Source organism: Aythya fuligula, chromosome 7, assembly GCF_009819795.1.
Source record: "Aythya fuligula isolate bAytFul2 chromosome 7, bAytFul2.pri, whole genome shotgun sequence".
Lineage (NCBI taxonomy): Eukaryota > Metazoa > Chordata > Aves > Anseriformes > Anatidae > Aythya > Aythya fuligula.
Genome location: NC_045565.1, coordinates 22980556 through 23000511, shown reverse-complemented (window position 1 = coordinate 23000511; position 19956 = coordinate 22980556). Strand labels below are relative to the sequence as shown.

The following is a 19956-nucleotide window of genomic DNA, read 5'->3' as shown; positions in this document are numbered from 1 at the left end:
CTGCATGTGATCGTCAAATAAACACTGCAGCTGCTCCCCTCTTGCCGTGTTTTTTTTTTTTTTTAAATTTAATTTTACAAATAGAAGTGTTTGATCTATTTCACATAGTTCAGTACATTGTGCTTTGGTGTCAGTTTTAGATAGTTACTGTGAATGGAGTAGTCCACATGAGCTCATCTGTGTAATGTGAGGCAGATTGCACAGGAGATACAAACATTTACCAGGGGCAAGGTAACGGCAAATAAACACTGAGCTAAAAATGTGACTAAAACCCTAGTCATGCGTCAGGACAGCTAGGTCTGAGAGCAGCAGAACAGAGATAAGCGTCGGAATTAGTCAGCCTCCGGTCACACCAAAGGAGAAAACAATCACATCTAGAATCTAGAATGCCAGGGAGGGAAGCATCATAGTCACAGCTGGAAGACAAGGCCTGCTGTGGTGGATAGCTGGGGATTAGAAATCCAGAAGCTGCTAGATAAAGAGAAGCACAAAAAAGCTGTCGATACGTAGAGGTGACAGAGGTGATAAACACGTGATGTACACAATGGGAAGAAGTCTACCGACGTGACTGGTTAGGTGAGCTAGTTGGGAGCCAGCTACAGAGTGAGAGTGCTTGAGGGGGACAGGGAGTAGATAATGAGATTCCTTGGGAAGCCAAGGGGCTTTTCTCAGGGAGTTTCCAGGTTCTTTTCCTGACATGAAGCACAAACCATATGTTTATTCTTCAGACAGTGCTCGGGGGGAAAGAGCCTGCGGAGTTACTGTTGGCTAGTCAGAACTGATGCCCCCGACAACAGAGATTCTTACAAAGTGTAAAACTTCAGTTTTGGGTTCAAATTTGTCTGCCCATCTTGGCTGTGGCATGCAGTCAGGAGAATGTAATATCTGAAAAGGTGGCAGCAGCATGGAATGAGGTAGTTGAAAACCTGTAACAAAAAGACTACATAGCTGCATCTCAGAGGACACATCCACCTTTCACGTGGATCCAACAGAGGTATCAGTGTTTCCCAAAACATGTCTCAGGAGCATACGTGGTATTTCTTAACATAAGAGCTGTGAAACAAATGGCTGCTTTGTGTGCATCGCAGCCTTTTCCAGCACTGGCTGATGTGCAGTCAGTAGGAAGGATTCCAAGTCAGAAGGAATGGTTTCATGCTGTAGTTCAGGCCACCTGAGTTCATGGAGCGGTTTCATGTATGGATATAATCACTGTAGTTCTGGACACCTGAGTTCATGGCTTAAGTTGTGAGATTTCCTGAGTCACAGTGGTGATTAAGATATCTTGGAGGTCTTTTCCAACCTAACTGATTTGATGATTCTGTGTTATCACAGTGGCACGACTGTAACTCAGTGGGAATGTTCTGCTGACACAGCCCTCTGGTATCATACATGCAGAGTGCTGTTCAATTTGCGTGAAGGGTTTTTGTTTGTTTGTTTTTTAAAAGAGACTTTTGAACTCAAAGTGCTTTACCATAACAAAGCAGAGAAACAAACTCCTCAGAAAGGGAGATGAGCAGCGAGGACTGGACTAATTTGCAGATTGCCTTGCAGAAGTCTGCCTTCCCAGACCAGATTGGGTGAGACAGGCAAGAAGGAGCGCTGCTTTTGAAAATTTAAGTTATAAGATGTTGGACCACATGTGGGTAAAAACGGGGAGCACAGAGAAGTGTGGTATTGTTGGCCAAAGAGTAGTTAACGCTGCTCAGAAGGTAAGGTTGTGAGCTGGAGTGACAGGAAAGACCACAGTGTGGACCACAGGGTGATTCAGTTCAGTGATTTCTTGTCTAACACATCAGGTTGCTGTTCTCATCAGCAGTACATTGGTGCTGGCCTGGAGGACATATCACGGGTTAGCTTTCCTAAAAAATAAATAAAGAAATTGAAGAGGATTTAATCAGACAAGGCAATAATAATTAACCAATCAGTTAGACATTGGACCTTCCTCTGCTGTTGATGGCAAGGGGGCTGTTCCTGAGCAATTACTCATTGTATTACCCTTGACTTCTGAGCTATTAAATGAACAAATGAGACAGCAAAATCCTTTCAGTCCCTGTACCTTTCCCTTTTACCTAATGTTCCTCAAAAGCTTGCATGACAAAGCAAATCCTGTTCTAGCCTTAGGAGAGCACCATCCCCACCTGGCCCTTCACCTCCACCTGTCTAAGTAGGAGGGGGATGACTTAGTGGCAGTCCCCCTCCTCGGGAGTGGCCCCCTGGCTGTCTCAGGTACTGAAGGTTGCCTTAGAACAGAGATGGAAAATGGTTTGGGTTTTGTGGTTGGCCACCTGCTGTAACCCACAGCTGCATGCTAGTGAGCACAGGGATGTGGGAAAGGGAGAAGCAAAAGGAAAAGTTGGGAAAATCTCCAGGATCTGCGAGCAAGAGGGTGGCAAAAGGAACCTGGACCCTGGGGGCTCACAAAGGCCACTGCAGCGTGAGGGCAGCTCAGCTGCCGCACTCGGCAGGTTGGCAGGGCTGGGCGCTGCTGGTGTCCTGGGCATCCCTGCTGGTGGGGGCTGTGAGGAAATGCTCCTGAGGCACCAGTCTTTGCTTGACTTTCTGGCAGCATTCAGCAGCCTTGTTCTGGAAGGAAAGATTTGTTGCAGCAAGGCAGTGTTGTGGTTGTGCACAAGCCTGTCTGTGTACACCGGCGAAGGCTGTGGTTTCAGAGCAGTGACCATGTTGTGCAATGCTGCACTGCAGAGCCTGCGGCGGCTCTGTGACAGCAGCTTCCCTTCCTTTTCTTTCTTGGGGCTTCCTCTTTTCCCTTCCCTGGGGCTTGTGTGGTTTTCCAAGGCCCTTTTGGTCAGCGCGTTGGTCTGTGGCATTGTGCAATGACACCAAGTTGATAATTAACTGAGTACCATCAGGGATTTTATCCCAACACCAGCTGAGGGTGTGTGGGGACTTTTATCCCGCGTATCCACCCAGGACTCTCACAACCGAGCAGAGTGAGGAGAAGGAGCTGCCATCTCATCTCGCCTGAACCAAGCCATGTCGGCAGCCCTGGAGAAGTTCTGCGGCTCTGTCTTTTGGGTGAGTGGCTGCATCGGGGCCACCATTGCCTGTCGGGGAAGGATGCTCAGTGGAAGGGAAGAGCAGTAAATTGGGAGAGCGGGTGTGGAGGACTGAGGCTGCAGTAGGATGGAAACTGTGGGTAGGAGCCCTAGAAGTTCTGGCTCTTGTGCTGTGAGTCAGGTGAGGGTCAAGCGATCCCGAGTGACCTGGCTGTCTGTCCTTGCCAACAGAACGCCTCGTACCTCACTCGCCCAGATGCTGACCTGCCGGAGTGCTTCCAGAAGACTGTGCTGGTCTGGATCCCCCTTGGCTTCCTCTGGGTTTTCACTCCATGGCAGCTCCTGCCCATGTGCAGAGGCAAAGAGAGGAAATCGTCTCTGACCAAACTCTACATCTTCAAACAGGTGGAGTGGGGCTGAGGGGGACACGGAGGGCAGGCTGGAGCAGCCTGGGATGAAGGGGTGGTGAGTGGAAAGCCTCTGGGTTGGAGTAAGATGAAGAATGGACGGATGGAAAGTGTAGGAAAGAGGGAGCAATGGGCTGGGGGTACTCAAAGAGAAGCCTATGATGAGGTATATCTGGGACAGAGAGGATAATGGGGCTGGGATGTGCAGGAAGGGCTTAGGTATGTGTTGTGGCCCATCATCCTGTGGGTTCTTGTGCTCTGAGCTTAAAATGATGGCAGTGCTCCTGTGGGATGGCCCTAGAAAACTGTCCTGGCCAGGTATGGGTTGGAGGGGTGCAATGCTCTATGGGGCTCGGTGCTTTTCGTCCCGTTGCACTGTCTCCCAGTGGTGCCCAGTGCACCTGCTAGGCTGGCCCTCCCCTCATGACCGCTGCCCTCTCCACGCAGGTGCTCACTGTGCTGCTGGTGCTGACGGCGGTGGCAGAGTTGGTGCTGGCATTTCTGGAGGACATGGGGCTGGACTCCCCGCCAGCTGTGCAGTACACAAACCCCAGCCTGTACATGGTCACCTGGGTAAGCGCTAGCTGGACGTTGTCACCAGAAAGACAGGATGTGACTGCAGGGACGAGCAGCAGAAAGCTTCCATTGCACAGGGATGGGGGGAAGCTGCCTCTGCAGGGAAACAGTTGGGGAGATGGGTAGGGAGCAGCCCTCAATATGTATGGGAAGTGCCCAAGGGAATAGGCTGAGGGTGGGTGTCTGGCTGTGTGGTGCTCCCTCCTGCTTCCTAAAAACTGGGGCCATAGCTGAGCTTTCTGCCAGAGGCCTTAGTGACCTTTCTGCTTTAAGGAAGATCCCAGGCAGGGCAGGATGGGGTGGTGAGAGCTCTGCACTAGGCATAGCTACGGGCAACGTGGCAGCCAGGCTGAGCACAGGGATACATCAGAAAGGACTTGACTGCTCCTCAGGTAAGTGATGGGGGCCAGCCCCAGAAACTGGATGCAAAACACTGGATTTTTATTTATTTTTTTTATAACACGTCTCCAGCAGGCACAACCTCCCAAGGGGTCTGGGATCAGCTGTGCTATCTATAACCAGCCTCGTGCCCTGCAGCAGCAAGGGCCCCAGCTGCGTGTCTCAGCAGCCGGGCTGAGGGGTGAAGCTGCAGTAGGGTGAAGTGTAGCTCAAGGAGGGAGGAGTACGGGTTTCACGGGACTGATAGCACAGTATGAGCATCAGTCCATGGCATGCTGCTCTGATATCTCAGTTTCCTGCGTGTAACTGCTGCATTTTGTGGGAAGACTTGTGAAGTGCCACAGAATTCCTAGGGAGTAAAGATTTGTGATTAAAGTTTTGTGATTAAAAATCTGTGATTAAAGATGTGATTTATGAGTAACGATTTGTGAGATGTGTCCTCTAGGAAACTAAGGACATAGAGGCTGTTAGCTGTGATAGAATACGTGCAGAAGTAGCAGATCTCTCGTAGAAGTTATGAACTGTTGTAGCAGTCTTAAAGCCATAAAACTTAGGAGCTACACTTACAAGCAGACATAACACCCCGGTTTGCTAACAATTGCTCTTTTATCATGTCATTTGGTTTCATTTGGTTTTACATGCTAAGTTTATGAGAGATTTTAATCCGAGGGGACTGCTCAGAGATACTGCCCTGCCTGGGTCTTTGATCTGGCTTTAATTCTAGGCTTTGAGGCAACATTCAGGAGACAGAGTGATGTTCAATATTCACTCCTCACAGCAAATCTAAAACTCTCTTAAAAGAGAAGTAGTGCCCTGCTGTATCGTGCGCCTTCAGACCTTTTTTTTTTTTTTTTTTTTTTTTTTTTTTCCAAGAGGAGTTTGATCTTACATCTTTCTGAAATAAACCTTTGCTCTTTGCATTTAAGTCCAAAGCTCCTATAGGGCTGGCAGCGAGCTGAGTGTCTTCAGGATAGTGAATCCCAGAAGACCATGTCCTGGGACACATGCCCCAAAGGCACGTTTAAAAGGAAGACCTAGTCTTGCTGCCCTGCCTGAAGCTCAGACCGATTTTCCTTCTAGTTCCTGGTCCTGCTGATCCATGACACACGCCGGTTCTGCCTGCGCAGGGACTCGGGGATACTTTTCTGCTTCTGGATTCTGTCCCTGCTCTGTGGGATATTACGGTTCCAGTCCCTCGTCCGGAGAGCACTGCAGGTCAGGTTTGGCAGGAAGCTGGGTGCTTCCCAACAGTTTGGTTTTGTCCCCAAAGGAAGTCCCTGCAGACTTCACCCCCTGACAAGCTCTCAGTGGCATCACTGGGGTCCCAGTTGCCCTAAGAACCTTGGGGGGCTGGAAGAGGCCTGAAGACGAACTGCTCTTTAAAATCACCCACTCCCTTTGAAGAAGCATAAGCTCTCTGGGACCATTTTATCCCCTTTTGGACTTCCAGGAGGAGGTCAGGGAGAAGGAAAGAGGGGTGGTGAAGGGAAGCTGAGCCAGGGACCGAAGCAAGTTCTGCAACTGCTCTGTTGGGCCTGGCTTGTTCACTGTCCTGGGGATGCTCTGCCACTGAGGGCTTGGTGGGCTTGAGGCAAGCCCCAGGATTCACCCTGGACTCTGCACTCTTGCAGGACTCAATCTCCGATGTGCCACGGTTTGTCCTTTTCTTCATCTCCTATGGGCTCCAGCTGCTGCTCTTCCTTCTCTCAGGCTTCTCAGACATTGCCCCAGAAGCAAAGGAAATGACAAACAAGGTATGAGGTGCAGGCAGGAGCGGGTGTGGGACTCGGGGTGGCACATCCCGGCTGGCTTTGTGCAGGGCAGGGTGGGCTGCCTCAGGCTGCAGAGATGCCTGTGTGAGACTGGGGGATGTCAGCAAGGGGCGCAAGGAGATCTGGAGCCTGCAGCCTGGGGCACCTGCATGTGTCCCCAAGGAGGAGGCACTTCTGGCTGTGAGGAGGGGTTCCTGGAGCTGAAGCTGGCACTGTTTGAAACCTCTGGGGTTTCTTAAGGGTTGGGGTGCCAAGGCAATTCTTGTCAACACCATCTTCTCAGCACTCGTGATGCCTCAGTACCCACTTCTCTTTGCTTTGTACCCTAGAATCCAGAGGTGACAGCCTCCTTCCTGAGCTCCATCACCTTCGAGTGGTACAGCAGGTGAGCAGGGCTCCGCGGGAGGTCTGGGCTGGTGAAAAGCAGCAGTGCTTTAGGGCTGGGCCAGCGCAGAGAGAGACGTCATTTTCAATGCTGTCTGTGCAGCCTGAGCTCAGCCCCCTCCTGCCTTGTTGTGCACTGGTACCTGGTGTATGGGTCCAGCTTTCAGGGAGCAGCAATCTGCCACAGCTGGGACGTGGCACAGAAGTTGCCCGTCTGCTTGGGAGCAGGAGGAGAAGCTGCAGCCATACCAGGCTGTGTGAACACGAAGCAGGGAGCTGGCATTCTTCCCTCTGTCAGGGCCAGGCTGGGTGTGAAAGCTCTCAATTTGCAGCACGGACTCTCACGCTGATGTAGTGCTGGAGGCTTGCTAAGGGGAGATTTCTCTGCCCCACAGGATGGTTTACAAGGGCTATCGCAAGCCCTTAGAGATTGAGGATGTCTGGGACTTGAAAGATAAAGACAAGATACAGGCTATTTACGGTGCTTTTGAGAAGAACATGAAGACTGCAGTGAGGAAGGCCCAAGCAGAACTGGAGATACGGAAACGCAAAAAAAGACAGCGGGAAAGTGACCCAGACCATGGGAATAGTATGAGCAAGGCCCAGAGCCAAGACATCTTGGTGATGGTAAGTCCCTTCCCTCACCTGTGGGAATAATGTCAGCTCCCTGTAGCCCCAGTGCTGGGTTTTCCCTACTTTGATTCTGTGGGGTCTTTGGCAAGGATGGGGTGACCCATGACACAGTCTTTCCAGTCCTCAGGAGATCCCCTTACTTTTGAGAGAGCAGGAAAGTCTCCATCCTCCTGCCCTACAGAAGGGCAGGAACCACCCTCAGGTCTGCAGTACGAGCAGCTCCTTCATTCAGGATAACCTGGTCTGGGAGCTGTGGAGCTGTCCTGGAAGCATCCTTCCAGCTGCAAGAAGCCACACAACCCACCCAATTACTTCTGTGTCATCTTCCCTCTAGGAGGAGAAGCAGCCAAAGAAGAAGAAGAAGGGGGCCAAAGGCCCTCACAAAGATTACCCCAGGGGTTGGTTGATGAAAGCTCTCGGTAAAACCTTCTGGAAGAACCTCCTGCTCTCAGTGGGTTTCAAACTGGTGCACGATGGACTTGTGTTTGTCAGCCCCCAGCTGCTGAAGTGAGTCATTCCTCTCTCCCTGTCCATGCACTCTCCTGACCTCGCACCCAGCCCCACCACATTCTTCTGTGCACAGCTCCAACCCCACCACCACAACACACACACCTCTCCCAGTCCCACACCCTGGTGACTTTCTGTGCCCTCGACAAAGATAAGAGAAGGTCTTGGGTTACAGTTTAATGAAGAACCGAGTAGATCTGAGCTGGCTGCCAGCTGCTGAGAATGAGGTCTTGCTCCCGACATCCTTCAAAATAGTCTCCCTAAGGCGGGGGGCCCAGCTTGCTGTGTGTCCAGCCAGCTGTGTGGGGCAGGGTCTCTGTCACTACCCTTGTGAGGCTGCTCTCCCTCTGTTGGTCTGGAGCATCCTGCCTGGGGCTGTCTCAGGAGGGTGGGTGTCTCATGGCCCTCTCTGCCCTCCAGGCTGCTGATCGCCTTTGTGTCGGATGAGGAGGCGTTTGCCTGGCAAGGCTACCTGTATTCCATCCTGCTCTTCCTGACGGCACTGATCCAGTCCCTCTGCCTGCAGCAGTACTTCCACTTGTGCTTCCATCTAGGCACAAACGTGCGTGCCAGTCTCATCGCTGCCATCTACAAGAAGGTTGGTATGGTCCCATCACCACCCAGTTAGCTTTCTCCCAGCTGGGCTGGGGAATCTGGCATCTGTTGCCTGCCCAAGCACCTTGGGGTAAACTGCTTTGATGGCTACCAGGGACCAAGGAGAGGTTTCTCTTCAGAGCAGTGCAACACCTAGGGCAGCTGCCCCTGGTATTCCTGTCCTTGGATGTGTTGCTTTGCTCCCAGCGTGTCGCTGGCTCCCCGTGTGCAGGCTGTGATGAGAGCACCCCTGACCAGCAGAGAAGCACCAGGAGCAGTTTCAGCCTGGCCTGCTAGTGCCCTGCTTTGTGTCATTCTGCTGGCTGCCAAGCTGCTCCCAGAGCCCTGCAGTGACTGTTTTTTAATCTTTCCAGGCACTCACCATGTCCAGCGCCACCCGCAAGGAGTCCACGGTGGGAGAGACTGTGAATCTGATGTCTGCTGATGCCCAGAGGTTCATGGACATGGCCAACTTCATCCACCAGCTGTGGTCATCCCCCCTGCAAATTATCCTGTCCATCGTCTTCCTCTGGGGAGAGCTGGGCCCCTCTGTCCTGGCTGGCATTGCAGTCATGGTGCTGCTTATCCCCATCAATGGGTTCCTGGTTGCTAAGGCCAAAGCCATTCAGGTCAGTGGTGGGGCAATATTCTCCCTGTCCTCCCACTCCAGAGGCCTTCTCTCGTTCTCCCCACTAATTTTCCACAATTCCCTTGCCTGCCTTGTTATGCTGCAGATCTTTCCCAGGCTAGGAAGTTTGACTTGGGCTGGGGGGGCTGTAGCTTAAGCCAGGGGGAGATGAGCACCTGAGATAAGCAGGAGGCAGGTGAGATCAATCTGAACTTGAACAGGTCTGAGTGCAGCCTTGAGGGCTGAAAGCAAGATATTACCAACCATAACATAAAGCTCTAGATTCTGCATCATAACAGGGTGGTTTTTTTACCAGAATGTCCAGAGCCCCAGGGAGCCAACATCCAGCTTCATGGCTTCTCTGGGATCTGGAGCCCCCCCCCTTCTGTTCCCTGGGGCAGCACAGGTGTATTTCCAAGGGTGAGCTCTGCCTGGTTTAGATGCTGACACAACCCGTGGCTCTTCTCTTTGTAGGTGAGGAACATGAAGAACAAAGATGAGCGCATGAAAATAATGGGTGAAGTCCTCAATGGAATCAAGGTGAGCAGTGGAGCTGCACTCCTCTCCTTGGTGCAATGTAGCAGAGACAGTGCACCCCAATAACCCTACAGCATCAGAGTTACTGTCTGGCCTGGGGTCTCTGGGGTGGCCAAGTCTCAGTCTCTAAATTCCCTTGTGAAAGGCTGGCTGGAGAGAAGCCCTGGGTACCTGGAACAAGACTTCAATTACAGAAAGGGTGTCCCAGGGATTTCCTGGACAGCCACGGTGGTGAGCGTACTGCCATGGTGGCAGAGGCTCACAGTGACCTGTGAACCAAGGATGGGGAGTGGGAATGCTGTGGGAAAGTGCTCAGAGCCACGGGGAATGCGGTGGGCAAGCAGGCTTCTGAGCAAGGTGTTGGCTGCCAGTGAGCTGGGTGTGAGGGTGGGCATTCCCATGAGGTCAACACCTGCTCACCCTGGTTGCCCCACAGATTCTGAAGCTTTTTGCCTGGGAGCCCTCCTTTGAGAAGCGAATCAACGAGATCCGGGCACGTGAGCTGAAGGACCTGCTGAACTTCACCTACCTGCAGTCAATCTCTATCTTCGTGTTCACATGTGCCCCCTTCCTGGTGAGTGCCGAAGGGCCTAGGGAGAGCTGCACCACCCTGGGAGCTGGGCCTGGGCTGTGTTCGAGGGGGTGGGAGAGATGGGGAACCTCGGCTGAAGTGCAGTGAGGGGGAGCAAAGGGGCACCCAACCACACTGATGGTGGCTTTCTCTGCTGCTACCTGTCCCAGGTGTCCTTGGCGAGCTTTGCTGTCTACGTACTGGTGGATCAGAATAACGTCCTGGATGCACAGAAGGCCTTTACTGCCATCTCCCTTTTCAATGTGCTGCGCTTCCCCATGTCCATGCTGCCCTTGGTCCTCTCTTCCCTGGTGCAGGTCAGTGCCCACGCAGTGCAGGAGGGTCTCGTGGTACCTCTATCCAAACCAGCACATGGGGCTTAGATGTGTGATGGACCTGGGCCCTGGACACCCAGGGATATGTGCACAGGATTCTGCTGGCAATAGGGTGGGAAAAGACTAGTGTGTGACACAGGCTTGGGGCTGAGAGGTGGGGGCTTCTGCTTGGGTGAGCGCTGTGTGTATGTGGTGCTCTGCTTACGGGGCTCCTGGCAGCCTACCAAGCCATGCCGTCCTCTTTCTACCGTGACAGACCAATGTCTCGACGGCGAGGCTGGAGCGGTACCTGGGTGGAGAAGAGATGGACACCTCAGCTATTCATCACGACCCCATTTCAGGTAGGCAAATCTCTGTGTTAGTCCCTGTGGGTCATGGGCTGGCCCAACCCTGCCCACTGAGCAGTGGGGCCGTGGGGCAGTAGGGGCTGAGCTAGTTTGGAGATGGAGCTAGGGAGGTGGGAACTAGACAGAACCAGGTGAAGGGCTGTGCAGAAGGGTTTGGGGGCTGTGCAGGCTGGGTTTGGGGACGTGTGGGTTGGGATCAGGGACAAGGCAGTCCAGGGCTTCCTCAGTCCTGAGGTGTCTTTGTGTTGGCAGGCAGCGCTGTGCGTTTCTCGGACGCCACATTTTCCTGGGAGCAGGATGGGAATGCTACGATAAGAGAGTAAGTGCTCTGTGTCGTGTGGGGCCAGAGGGGTGGGGAGAGGGTCTTTCTCCTTGGAAAATGTTAGCTGGGGGCAGCAGTCACCTCTTCACAATGCTGCTAGAGGTGCACCCCTCAGAGGTGCTCCTCTGCTCTGTGTTGGTCCTGTGCCGGGGTGACCTGGTAGTGCTGCTTACTCTACACTCTTGTCTTGCAGTGTCACTCTGGACATCAAACCTGGGAGCCTGGTGGCTGTGGTGGGTGCTGTGGGCTCGGGCAAGTCTTCCCTGGTGTCAGCCATGCTGGGGGAGATGGAGAATATCAAGGGACACATCAATATCCAGGTGAGAGGGCTGCGGGGCTCGCAGGGGGCAGCGAGGCAGGCACTGGGTGACCGTGCAGCCTCCCAGGTCAGGGACCAGACTGGTACCAGAGGGGCTCCAGGACAAGGACCAGCTGTGGGAGGGGGCCGTGTTCAGGCTGGTGTCCTGGTGATGAACCTCTTCTTGTGTCTCTCTGCCAGGGCTCTCTGGCCTACGTCCCCCAGCAGGCCTGGATCCAGAATGCCACGCTGAAAGACAACATCCTTTTTGGGTCGGAGCTGGATGAAGCTAGGTATCAGCAGGTCATCAAGGCCTGTGCCCTCCTCCCAGACCTGGAGCTGCTGCCCGCAGGGGACCAGACGGAGATTGGAGAGAAGGTACCAGCCCTGGGCACTGTGTGGAGAGGTGGGGTGAACAACTGTGGGGCAAACACATGCAGCAGGAGAAAGAGCCATTGCCCTGTGCCTGCCCAGGGCTCACAGAGGTCCCTTCCCTTTCAGGGCATTAACCTGAGTGGGGGACAGAAACAGAGGGTCAGCCTGGCCCGGGCAGTGTACAGCAATGCCGACATCTACGTCCTGGATGACCCCCTCTCTGCCGTGGATGCACATGTGGGCAAATACCTTTTCGAGAACGTGCTGGGGCCAAAAGGACTGCTGCAGAAGAAGGTGAGCACTCGTGTCCTTCTTCCTGGGACTAGGACAGGTAGAAATGACCCTGGCACTGTGTTGGCCGTCCAGGGAAGGCTGGGGTTGCTTGCTTGGGACAGAGAAGGGATCCCCCAGCTTTCCAGTAGGTGGGAGAATCCTTGTGGATCCCCAGAGGGGTGTGGAGAAGCGAGGGGTGCCCTGTGTCCTCACGGGCAGGTAGTGATCAATGGAGAGGTCCCCAACTAGAGGACAGAGAGCCTGCAGGGTGCAGGCTGGGGGGCAGGGGGTGTTCTGATGCTCACTACCCTCCAACTGCAGTGCCGCTTTATTGCAGACACGGATCTTGGTGACACACGGTATCAGTTTCCTGCCCCAGGTTGATAACATCGTGGTGCTGGTGGCAGGAGCAGTGTCTGAACACGGCTCCTACAGCACCCTGCTTGCAAACAGGGGGGCCTTTGCCCAGTTCCTGAACTCCTACGGCAACCAGGAGGAGGCTGCAGAGCAAAATACCACAGGTACTGGAAACTCTACTGGGCAGGTGAAGGGGCTGTGTGTGTGTCTTGAGACTGTGAAAGCCCCATGACCCTGTTCATTACTCTGGCCTGACTCTGTCCAGTCCAGGCCCCAGCTGTGGCTGCTGTGTGTCCTTCCCAGCTGCCCACAACCAGCAGCTCAAGGACTTTCTGCCAAAGATTTGCGTCCAGGTATTACTGTGAACAGCCACCAACGGATGTCTAACGCTTTACTGCCTTTTCAGGTCTTTTATGTGTATGGCTCCCATAGTCTTATGAGGCAACAAGCTATGCACTTTAACAATGCTGGGGTGAGAAAGATCCTTTAGTTTCTTTTGAGCGTGGTGTTGGATAATATTTCATCTTTTTCAGCTCCCCCAGTCCTACGGAAAGGAATGACACCAGGTCAGGTAGATGCTTGCCCTGCCCAGGCTCAGCCCTGGGTAAACACTGATAATGCAGTTGTCCAGCTGAAGCCTGGCTATTCCCATTTTGTCCCCACAGGATCCATCTCTCAGCTCAGAGAAGTGCTCCTAAACTGGAGTGATGTGGCCTACTGGGTCCCGCACCTCCTAAACTAGCACAAATCTCTGAGGCAGAAGGCAGCACCAGGAACTGCCTCTGTGCAGGCCTTTAGCCCTGCTTTCCCTGCCAGCTCTCCCCCCACAGCGGATTTCTTCCTCCCCCTGCTGTGGTGGGCTTGCAGCAGGGTTGGAAGAGGAGTGATGTGTGGCTGGAGGATGCAGCCTGAGCCTGGAACAGGGGGTGGAGATGAGTGTATGCTCTGGTGCATGGGATCTTCTCCTCAGTGCCTGACCCTGCCTTTCTTCACCCCTGTGTCTGTAGCTGTTGCTTTAGAGGAGGCTGAAGAGCAGAGAGATGAAACTCTTGAGCCTTGTGTGGAGGAGGGTCCCGATGATGTGGTGTCTGCGACGCTGAAGCGAGAGGCCAGTGTCCATCGGAGAGAGTTCGTTCGCAGGTGGGGACTCAGCCAGAGCTCTCAGCGCTCTCCCCTGGCTCCTGCATTGCTCTTTAGGAGACCAAAGGGGCTGTGGGCTTCACTGGGGGGATTCCTGCAGAGAAGGGACTGGGAGCCTTCCTGTCAGCTTCTGCCACCAGCAGCTAGGCGGGGTAAAGAGCATCTGATCTTGCCTTTACTTGCATCGTTGTGCCACAGCCTCACCCTGTGGTCTTCTCTGAAACTCCTTCTGCTGGGCTGGTTCTGCTTTTGGGGCCAAGGGCTCTGATTTCACGGCTGCAAATGCCTAGGGCTTCCACAAAGCTCATTCAAAGCTGTGCACGTCAGGACACTTATCCAAGGGGGCTCCAAGGCTGGTGTCCCAGCGCAGCACAGGGGTGGACCCCCAGGGGAGTAGGAGCCATGCAGCACCCTGTGGCTAACGGTGCCCATCACCTCCCTGCAGCCTCAGTACAAAGAGCACCAGTTCCTGGAAGAAGTCCCAGGAGGAGCCCCCTAAGAAAGTGAAGGGCCAGCAGCTGATCGAGAAGGAAGCTGTGGAAACTGGCAAGGTGAGGAGGATGGCAAGGGGGTAGGAGGGACAGCATAATGCCCTGGCTCAGTCCTGCAAGACCTTGGCTGTGGCCCAGAGAAGCCAGCTCCAGCTTTCTGTGGCCCCATTGCAGCCAAGTGGCACCGAAGGGGACAGTGCTGCCTGGAGCTGGTGGCCGAGATGGCCCTGGCTGAGGGACAGGCTGCTAGTGCAGGGTGGTGGGGAAGGAGGAGGTGTGTGTGAGCAGCACCATGGGCGGTGGGGAAGGAGAACAGAGGCTGTGTTGGCTGTTCCTGGCTGGTGTTTGCTACGCAGTAGTGATGTCTGAACTGGTCCACAGGTGAAATTCTCCATGTACCTGCGGTACCTGCGTGCTGTTGGCTGGGGGTATTCGTTCTGGGTTGCCATGGGCTATGTTGCACAGTACGTGGCCTATGTGGGGACCAACCTGTGGCTCAGTGCCTGGACTGATGATGCGGAGCGCTACCAGAACCAGACCTACCCCGTGCAGCAGCGAGACCTGAGGATCGGGGTCTTCGGGGCACTGGGGGTGTCTCAAGGTGAGTGTGGGGACACAGGATCTGCTCACCTCAGTGATGTGGCCCAGCAGGGATAAGGCCTGCAGCCAGCAGTGTCCAGCTGCCTGCTGGTGCCTTCCCTCCTGCTCCTGCCTGGACTGGGTACAGATACGAGCATGAAGTCAGAGCAAACTGACCCAAGAAGACTGTGTTGCCCTCTTATGTTGAGGATCGCAGTCTGTAACCAGTTTGGAGACGTTGCCAGTGCCCACAGCCTTCCCAAAGGGTTAATGTTCTCCCCCTGTGGTGGGACACAGTTACTGGGGCTTCCCAAGATGAGGTGCAGGATTGGCACAGAGGGTCACTGCAGAGCATCTTGATGCCTCCTCTCTTCTCGGTGTGCCCCATGAGCCAGAGGGACTGATTTGGGGCCAGCATCACACTCAAGCCGGTGCTGACCACCCCGTGCTCTCCTTACAGCTATCTTCCTGCTCTTTGCAACTATGCTGTCTGCTCACGGCGCCGTGCGGGCCTCCCGCATTATGCATCAGCGACTGCTCAGCAACATCCTGCGTGTGCCCATGAGCTTTTTTGACACGACCCCCACTGGCCGCATTGTGAATAGGTTTGCCAAGGTAAGAGAACAATCCCCAGAAGGTGTTTGTTCTGGCCGGTCTGAAGAGCATTGGGTGGTGGCACATCCCTGTTGAAGTTCAGCACTGCACAAATGTGCCCAGATCAGGGCCTGGAAGGGAGTAGAAGGGTATGGTGGATGCACGGCTGCCTATGAGGTAAACCACCTCCTGGGCTATATTTAATAGCAGGAGATTGGACAGCGGATCCCAATAAATTATTTTCTCTTCTGTTCGGTGCAAGGGAGGCCACGGCTGGATATTATGTCCTGTTTTGGGGTCAAAACAGGACACCCAGCTAGAAGAGGGATGATAGCCAGCTGGAGACCTGGGTACACCTACGTGGACCTGGAGCCAGCCCTGTCGCTTTTTGTTTCTGATGAACAAATACGTGTGTTCCTCATGAACTGTATATGTGTGAAGTCTTTGGGTTCCTTCCTCTCTCTGGGGTCACTGACTGCTTCTCCCTGCTTCTTTTTACACTGTAGGACATCTTCACAGTAGATGAGACCATTCCCATGTCCTTCCGCAGCTGGCTCTCCTGTTTCATGGCTATCATTAGCACATTGCTCATGATCTCCTTGGCCACCCCATTCTTCACTATCATTGTCATTCCCTTGGGCATCTTCTACTATTTTGTGCTGGTGAGTACCTGGTACCTGAGAGAAGCTTCTGCCCTGCTCGGAGCAGTACCCTTGTCGCTGCCAGGGTTTGGGTGGATAACTGAGCTGTGTCCCTCATTTCAGCGCTTCTACATCTCCACGTCACGCCAGCTGCGGCGTCTGGACTCTGTCACCAGGTCTCCCATCTACTCCCACTTTGGTGAGACAGTGTCAGGCCTTTCTGTCATCCGGGCCTATGGACACCAGGAGCGGTTCCTAAAGCAGAATGAGAGCACAATGGACATCAATCAGAAAAGTGTGTACTCCTGGATTGTCTCAAATAGGTGAGTTTGCTCCTTCTGCCACAGCACTCTGCATCCAGGGGCCTCGGGTCCTGAGATAGGTTCCTGGGATGCTGAAGTCCTCCCTCTTTATCTCAGGACATGCTCTGAGAGTCTGCACTGGGGGAGCTTGGGATAGGGTCACTGTATGTGGGAAGGACACCTTTTAGGGTGACTGTGAAATGTAGAGAATGGTCCCTATAAAGCATCAAGAGCCTGAACAGGTTGGTCTGTGCTGTTGAGGACTGTGATGCTCTTGCTGGGTTTTGGGAAGAGGCTGGTGCTTCAGGCCAGGTGAGGGTGTGATGGGGGCACTGCCTGCTGCTGGTATGTGTCTGGGTAGATGTTCTGGGTGTGTGAGGTTTGTGTAGCTGGGTTTCCTCTGATATGGCATTACCAACACTGGAAGTTACATGTGAGACACAGGGACTGCCAGATGTGGTGGAAGGGCTTGCAGAATTAGCCACAAACAACATGCGGTGTAGGGGCAGGTACCACATGTATGGTGCTGAGCTCAGGGCTGCTGGTGGGATGCTGGTCTCACTGGTGGGCCCCATGCTGGGGCCGTGTTCTCCCTGTGCAGGTGGCTGGCCATCCGTCTGGAGTTCGTTGGGAGCCTGGTGGTCTTCTTCTCTGCACTTCTAGCTGTGATTTCGAAGGGCACTTTGGATGGGGGCATTGTGGGTCTCTCTATCTCCTCCGCCCTCAATGTGAGTCAATGAAGGCTTTTTCTGTTCCATTTCTGGGAGCAGCACCCTGATGGCTCTGGGCTGGCTGCATCCAGCTCTGACATGTGGGGAGGGGATTAGCTGGGGTCTCCCTGCTGGGGAGGGCAATCCCTGGGAACTGTTTTGAAGCCAGGAGAGCACACATCCCAGTGTGAGGGATATGCTAGCTGCTGTGGTCAGGAGCACATTCTCTGTGGATCAGAGACACTGCAGCAAAGCTTTTGAAGGGCTGGGGAAAGGGGGCTGTGGCTGGTGAGAGGAAAGTTACGGGCTGCCAGGGATGCTTGTGCCCAGGCTGTGTCCGTGAGCTCTCAGCTGTTGGTGGGAGGTGGTTGTTCTTGAGTACTGCTAAGCTCTGTGTCATCTGGCGCTGCCATGCAGGTGACCCAGACACTGAACTGGCTGGTGCGGATGTCTTCAGAGCTGGAGACGAACATTGTGGCTGTGGAACGGGTACATGAGTACACGAAGGTGAAAAGAGAGGTGAGGAGACCAGGGTGTGGGCAAACACCAGCTACACAGCTCGGTGCAAGCCAGGACTGCAGGGTGCAGCCCCCTAACACTCCTGTGCCCCCAGGCTGCGTGGGTGACAGAAAAACGTCCTCCCCAAGGCTGGCCCAGCAAGGGTGAGATCCAGTTCATTGACTACAAAGTTCGTTACCGACCTGAACTGGAGCTGGTTCTTCAAGGGATCACCTGCAATATTGGGAGTACCGAGAAGGTGAGGACCTCTCTGCCTGCAGTGCACCCTTTCTTTCCCTAGTGATGCTGTTGGTTCTGCTCTCTTTGTTCCAGTCTGTGGACTGGGGAGGGATGGTGATGTCGATGTGGCTCCTGGGGACTCCAGAGCTGCAGGGAAGGGACCAGAGGAGATAGTCTGGGAGGTGGTGGTTGCAGATGCTTACTGGGTGTGCTGACACTCTGTGGCTTCAGCCTGCATAAGCCCCACTGCTGGGGGAGCAAGGTTCATGGCTGCAGCCAGCACAGGCCCTCTGGTAGTCCGTGGTGCAGACAAGCCAGCAAAGCTGCCTGTGGGGATGGCACAGAGGACCAAGACGTGGGGAGACAGACCCTGTCCTAACTGGATGTGGGGCTGGAGGGCTGCAAGGTAGAGCCAGCTCCACACACCTTCCCATAGGAGTGGAGGGAGAACTGGCAGGAGAAAGGGGGGATGTGCTGGGGAGCAGGGGGCAGGGGGGCCCACCACACCAGGAGAAGAGCACTTGTCCTGTTTTCCTCAACCCTGCCAGTGGGTCTAAATATTTGCTTCCACAGGTTGGGGTTGTGGGCCGCACTGGGGCTGGCAAGTCCTCCCTCACCAACTGCCTCTTCCGGGTGCTGGAGGCTGCGGGAGGGAAGATCGTCATCGACGGGGTGGATATCGCGACGATCGGCCTCCACGACCTGCGCCAGAACCTCACAATCATCCCCCAGGTGAGCTGCATCCCACTGCTGCGAGGCCTCCCCAGGCTCTGTGCCCTGGGCAGCCCATCCCTGGGTGCTGCAGAGAGCCCAGGACCTGTGGGCATCCCCTCGCCTCCACCCCTGCCAGGAGCAGGCAGCAGGGCGAGCAGCCTGTGGCCTACTTGGGGTGGGCAGTCCTGGAGCCATCACCTCTGCTGAAGGGCCATGGCAGACGTGAACACACTGTGCTGTCCCTGGCAGGACCCCGTGCTCTTTACCGGCACCCTGCGGATGAACTTGGACCCCTTTGACCAGTACACTGATGAAGAAGTCTGGAAGGCCCTCGAGCTGGCTCACCTGAAGAAATATGTGCAAGACCTTCCCGAGAGGCTGCAACACCTTGTGAGCGAGGGAGGGGAGAACCTGAGGTGAGCAGAGGAGCTGAGGCATGCCCCGGCTGGTGGTGGGGTCAGGGTGGCGTGTGCGAGTGGGCTCGCAGATGCCCTGCTGGTCCTCAGCACCACTTGTTTGCCTGGTAACTCACGTTCCCCACCTCATCCAGCGTTGGGCAGAGGCAGCTCGTGTGCCTGGCCCGGGCCCTTCTCCGCAAAGCCAAGATCCTCATCCTGGACGAGGCAACGGCAGCTGTAGACCTGGAGACGGATCACTTAATCCAGACAACGATCCGGAGTGCGTTTGCTGACTGCACTGTCCTTACCATCGCCCACCGCCTCCACACCATCATGGACAGCAACAGGTAGCATGGGATACGGGGACTGGGGCTCCTAGGAAGGGGAGGGAGATGCCAGTGACAGACACAAGGTTGTAGTTAGAGAAGATGGGGTGGTTGCAATGACCAGGACAGCAATATACAGAGCTTCCAGGAAAGCAGGACAGAGAATGGGAAGGAGGGCCATGCATTAGTGGGGAGTAACATTTTTGGGACCCTTTACAGCAACAGGTCGTAGTGGGGTTGTTGACACCATATGCATTTCATCCCCTAGCACAGGGTTGAGAGCCCTCACCTCTGTCCTGAGAGGTGAACCACCTAATGGGGTTGTAAGAGGAATGTGTGCTGGTGGGGCTCTAGTTCTGGTGCCAGCAGCACCGTTGGCTCGGATTGTGGGAGCTCAGGTGTTCTTGTTCCCTGCTGCCAGGGTGATGGTGATGAACGCAGGGAGGATTGTGGAATACGACAGCCCTGAGGAGCTCCTTCAGAAGCAGGGCGTCTTCTCTGCGATGGCAAAGGATGCTGGCATCACGAACACTGAAACCACCACGCTGTAGGTGGAGCGGATGTAAGTGGAGTGGAGCAGCGTGCCGGTGAGCAGCTCCCTCCTGCTTGGACTCACCAACCTGGCACCTGGATCTCCCTGCAGCTGGACTGCCTGGGAATTTGTGTTTCTGCAGCTGAGAAGTGAAAGGGAGAGAGTGGCTTCTCTGGCTGTCAGGGACAGAAGATACGGACTTGAGCTGTGACCCTTGCTGCCACACTTGGCCTGCTGTGCACAAGGGTCTGGAGCTGTGTAACTTACTGCAGTATAGAGGGGAAAGTTACATCAGGCAGGGAGACCACAGCCCCTTGTGGGTCTTAGTTTTTGTGTTCATTGTACCAAGGGAACCTAGCTAAGAGATGCTGTAGCATTGTGGAATGAAATTTACAGTTTAATCTAAGAGTGGATGTTATAATTTATTTACTTCTTGTAACCATTTCATCTTCCAACTAA

At 54.3% G+C, this 19956-nt stretch overlaps 1 protein-coding gene across 1 annotated transcript; it reads left to right on the top strand.

Moving 5' to 3' along the window:
* The first annotated feature begins 2994 nt into the window (after window positions 1-2994).
* On the top strand, window positions 2995-19516 carry ABCC2 (ATP binding cassette subfamily C member 2). The gene is made up of 32 exons (XM_032191342.1): window positions 2995-3036; window positions 3249-3422; window positions 3872-3997; window positions 5480-5614; window positions 6031-6153; window positions 6501-6556; window positions 6951-7182; window positions 7523-7695; window positions 8116-8293; window positions 8664-8918; window positions 9392-9457; window positions 9891-10028; window positions 10196-10342; window positions 10617-10701; window positions 10960-11026; window positions 11223-11349; window positions 11529-11705; window positions 11829-11996; window positions 12313-12496; window positions 13340-13472; window positions 13918-14023; window positions 14345-14564; window positions 15003-15157; window positions 15643-15798; window positions 15901-16100; window positions 16681-16807; window positions 17207-17308; window positions 17403-17546; window positions 18101-18259; window positions 18491-18657; window positions 18792-18986; window positions 19387-19516. The coding sequence occupies exons 1-32, from the start codon at window positions 2995-2997 to the stop codon at window positions 19514-19516; spliced, it is 4647 nt and encodes a 1548-aa protein (XP_032047233.1).
* Window positions 19517-19956: the final 440 nt, after the last annotated feature.

Excerpts from the sequence above, each read along its gene's own strand:
- ABCC2 (XM_032191342.1), top strand. The coding sequence starts at position 2,995 with ATGTCGGCAGCCCTGGAGAAGTTCTGCGGCTCTGTCTTTTGG. Across the intron at positions 11,027-11,222 it reads GGGAATGCTACGATAAGAGA|TGTCACTCTGGACATCAAAC; the intron begins GTAAGTGCTCTG and ends CTTGTCTTGCAG. Across the intron at positions 14,565-15,002 it reads GGCACTGGGGGTGTCTCAAG|CTATCTTCCTGCTCTTTGCA; the intron begins GTGAGTGTGGGG and ends CTCTCCTTACAG.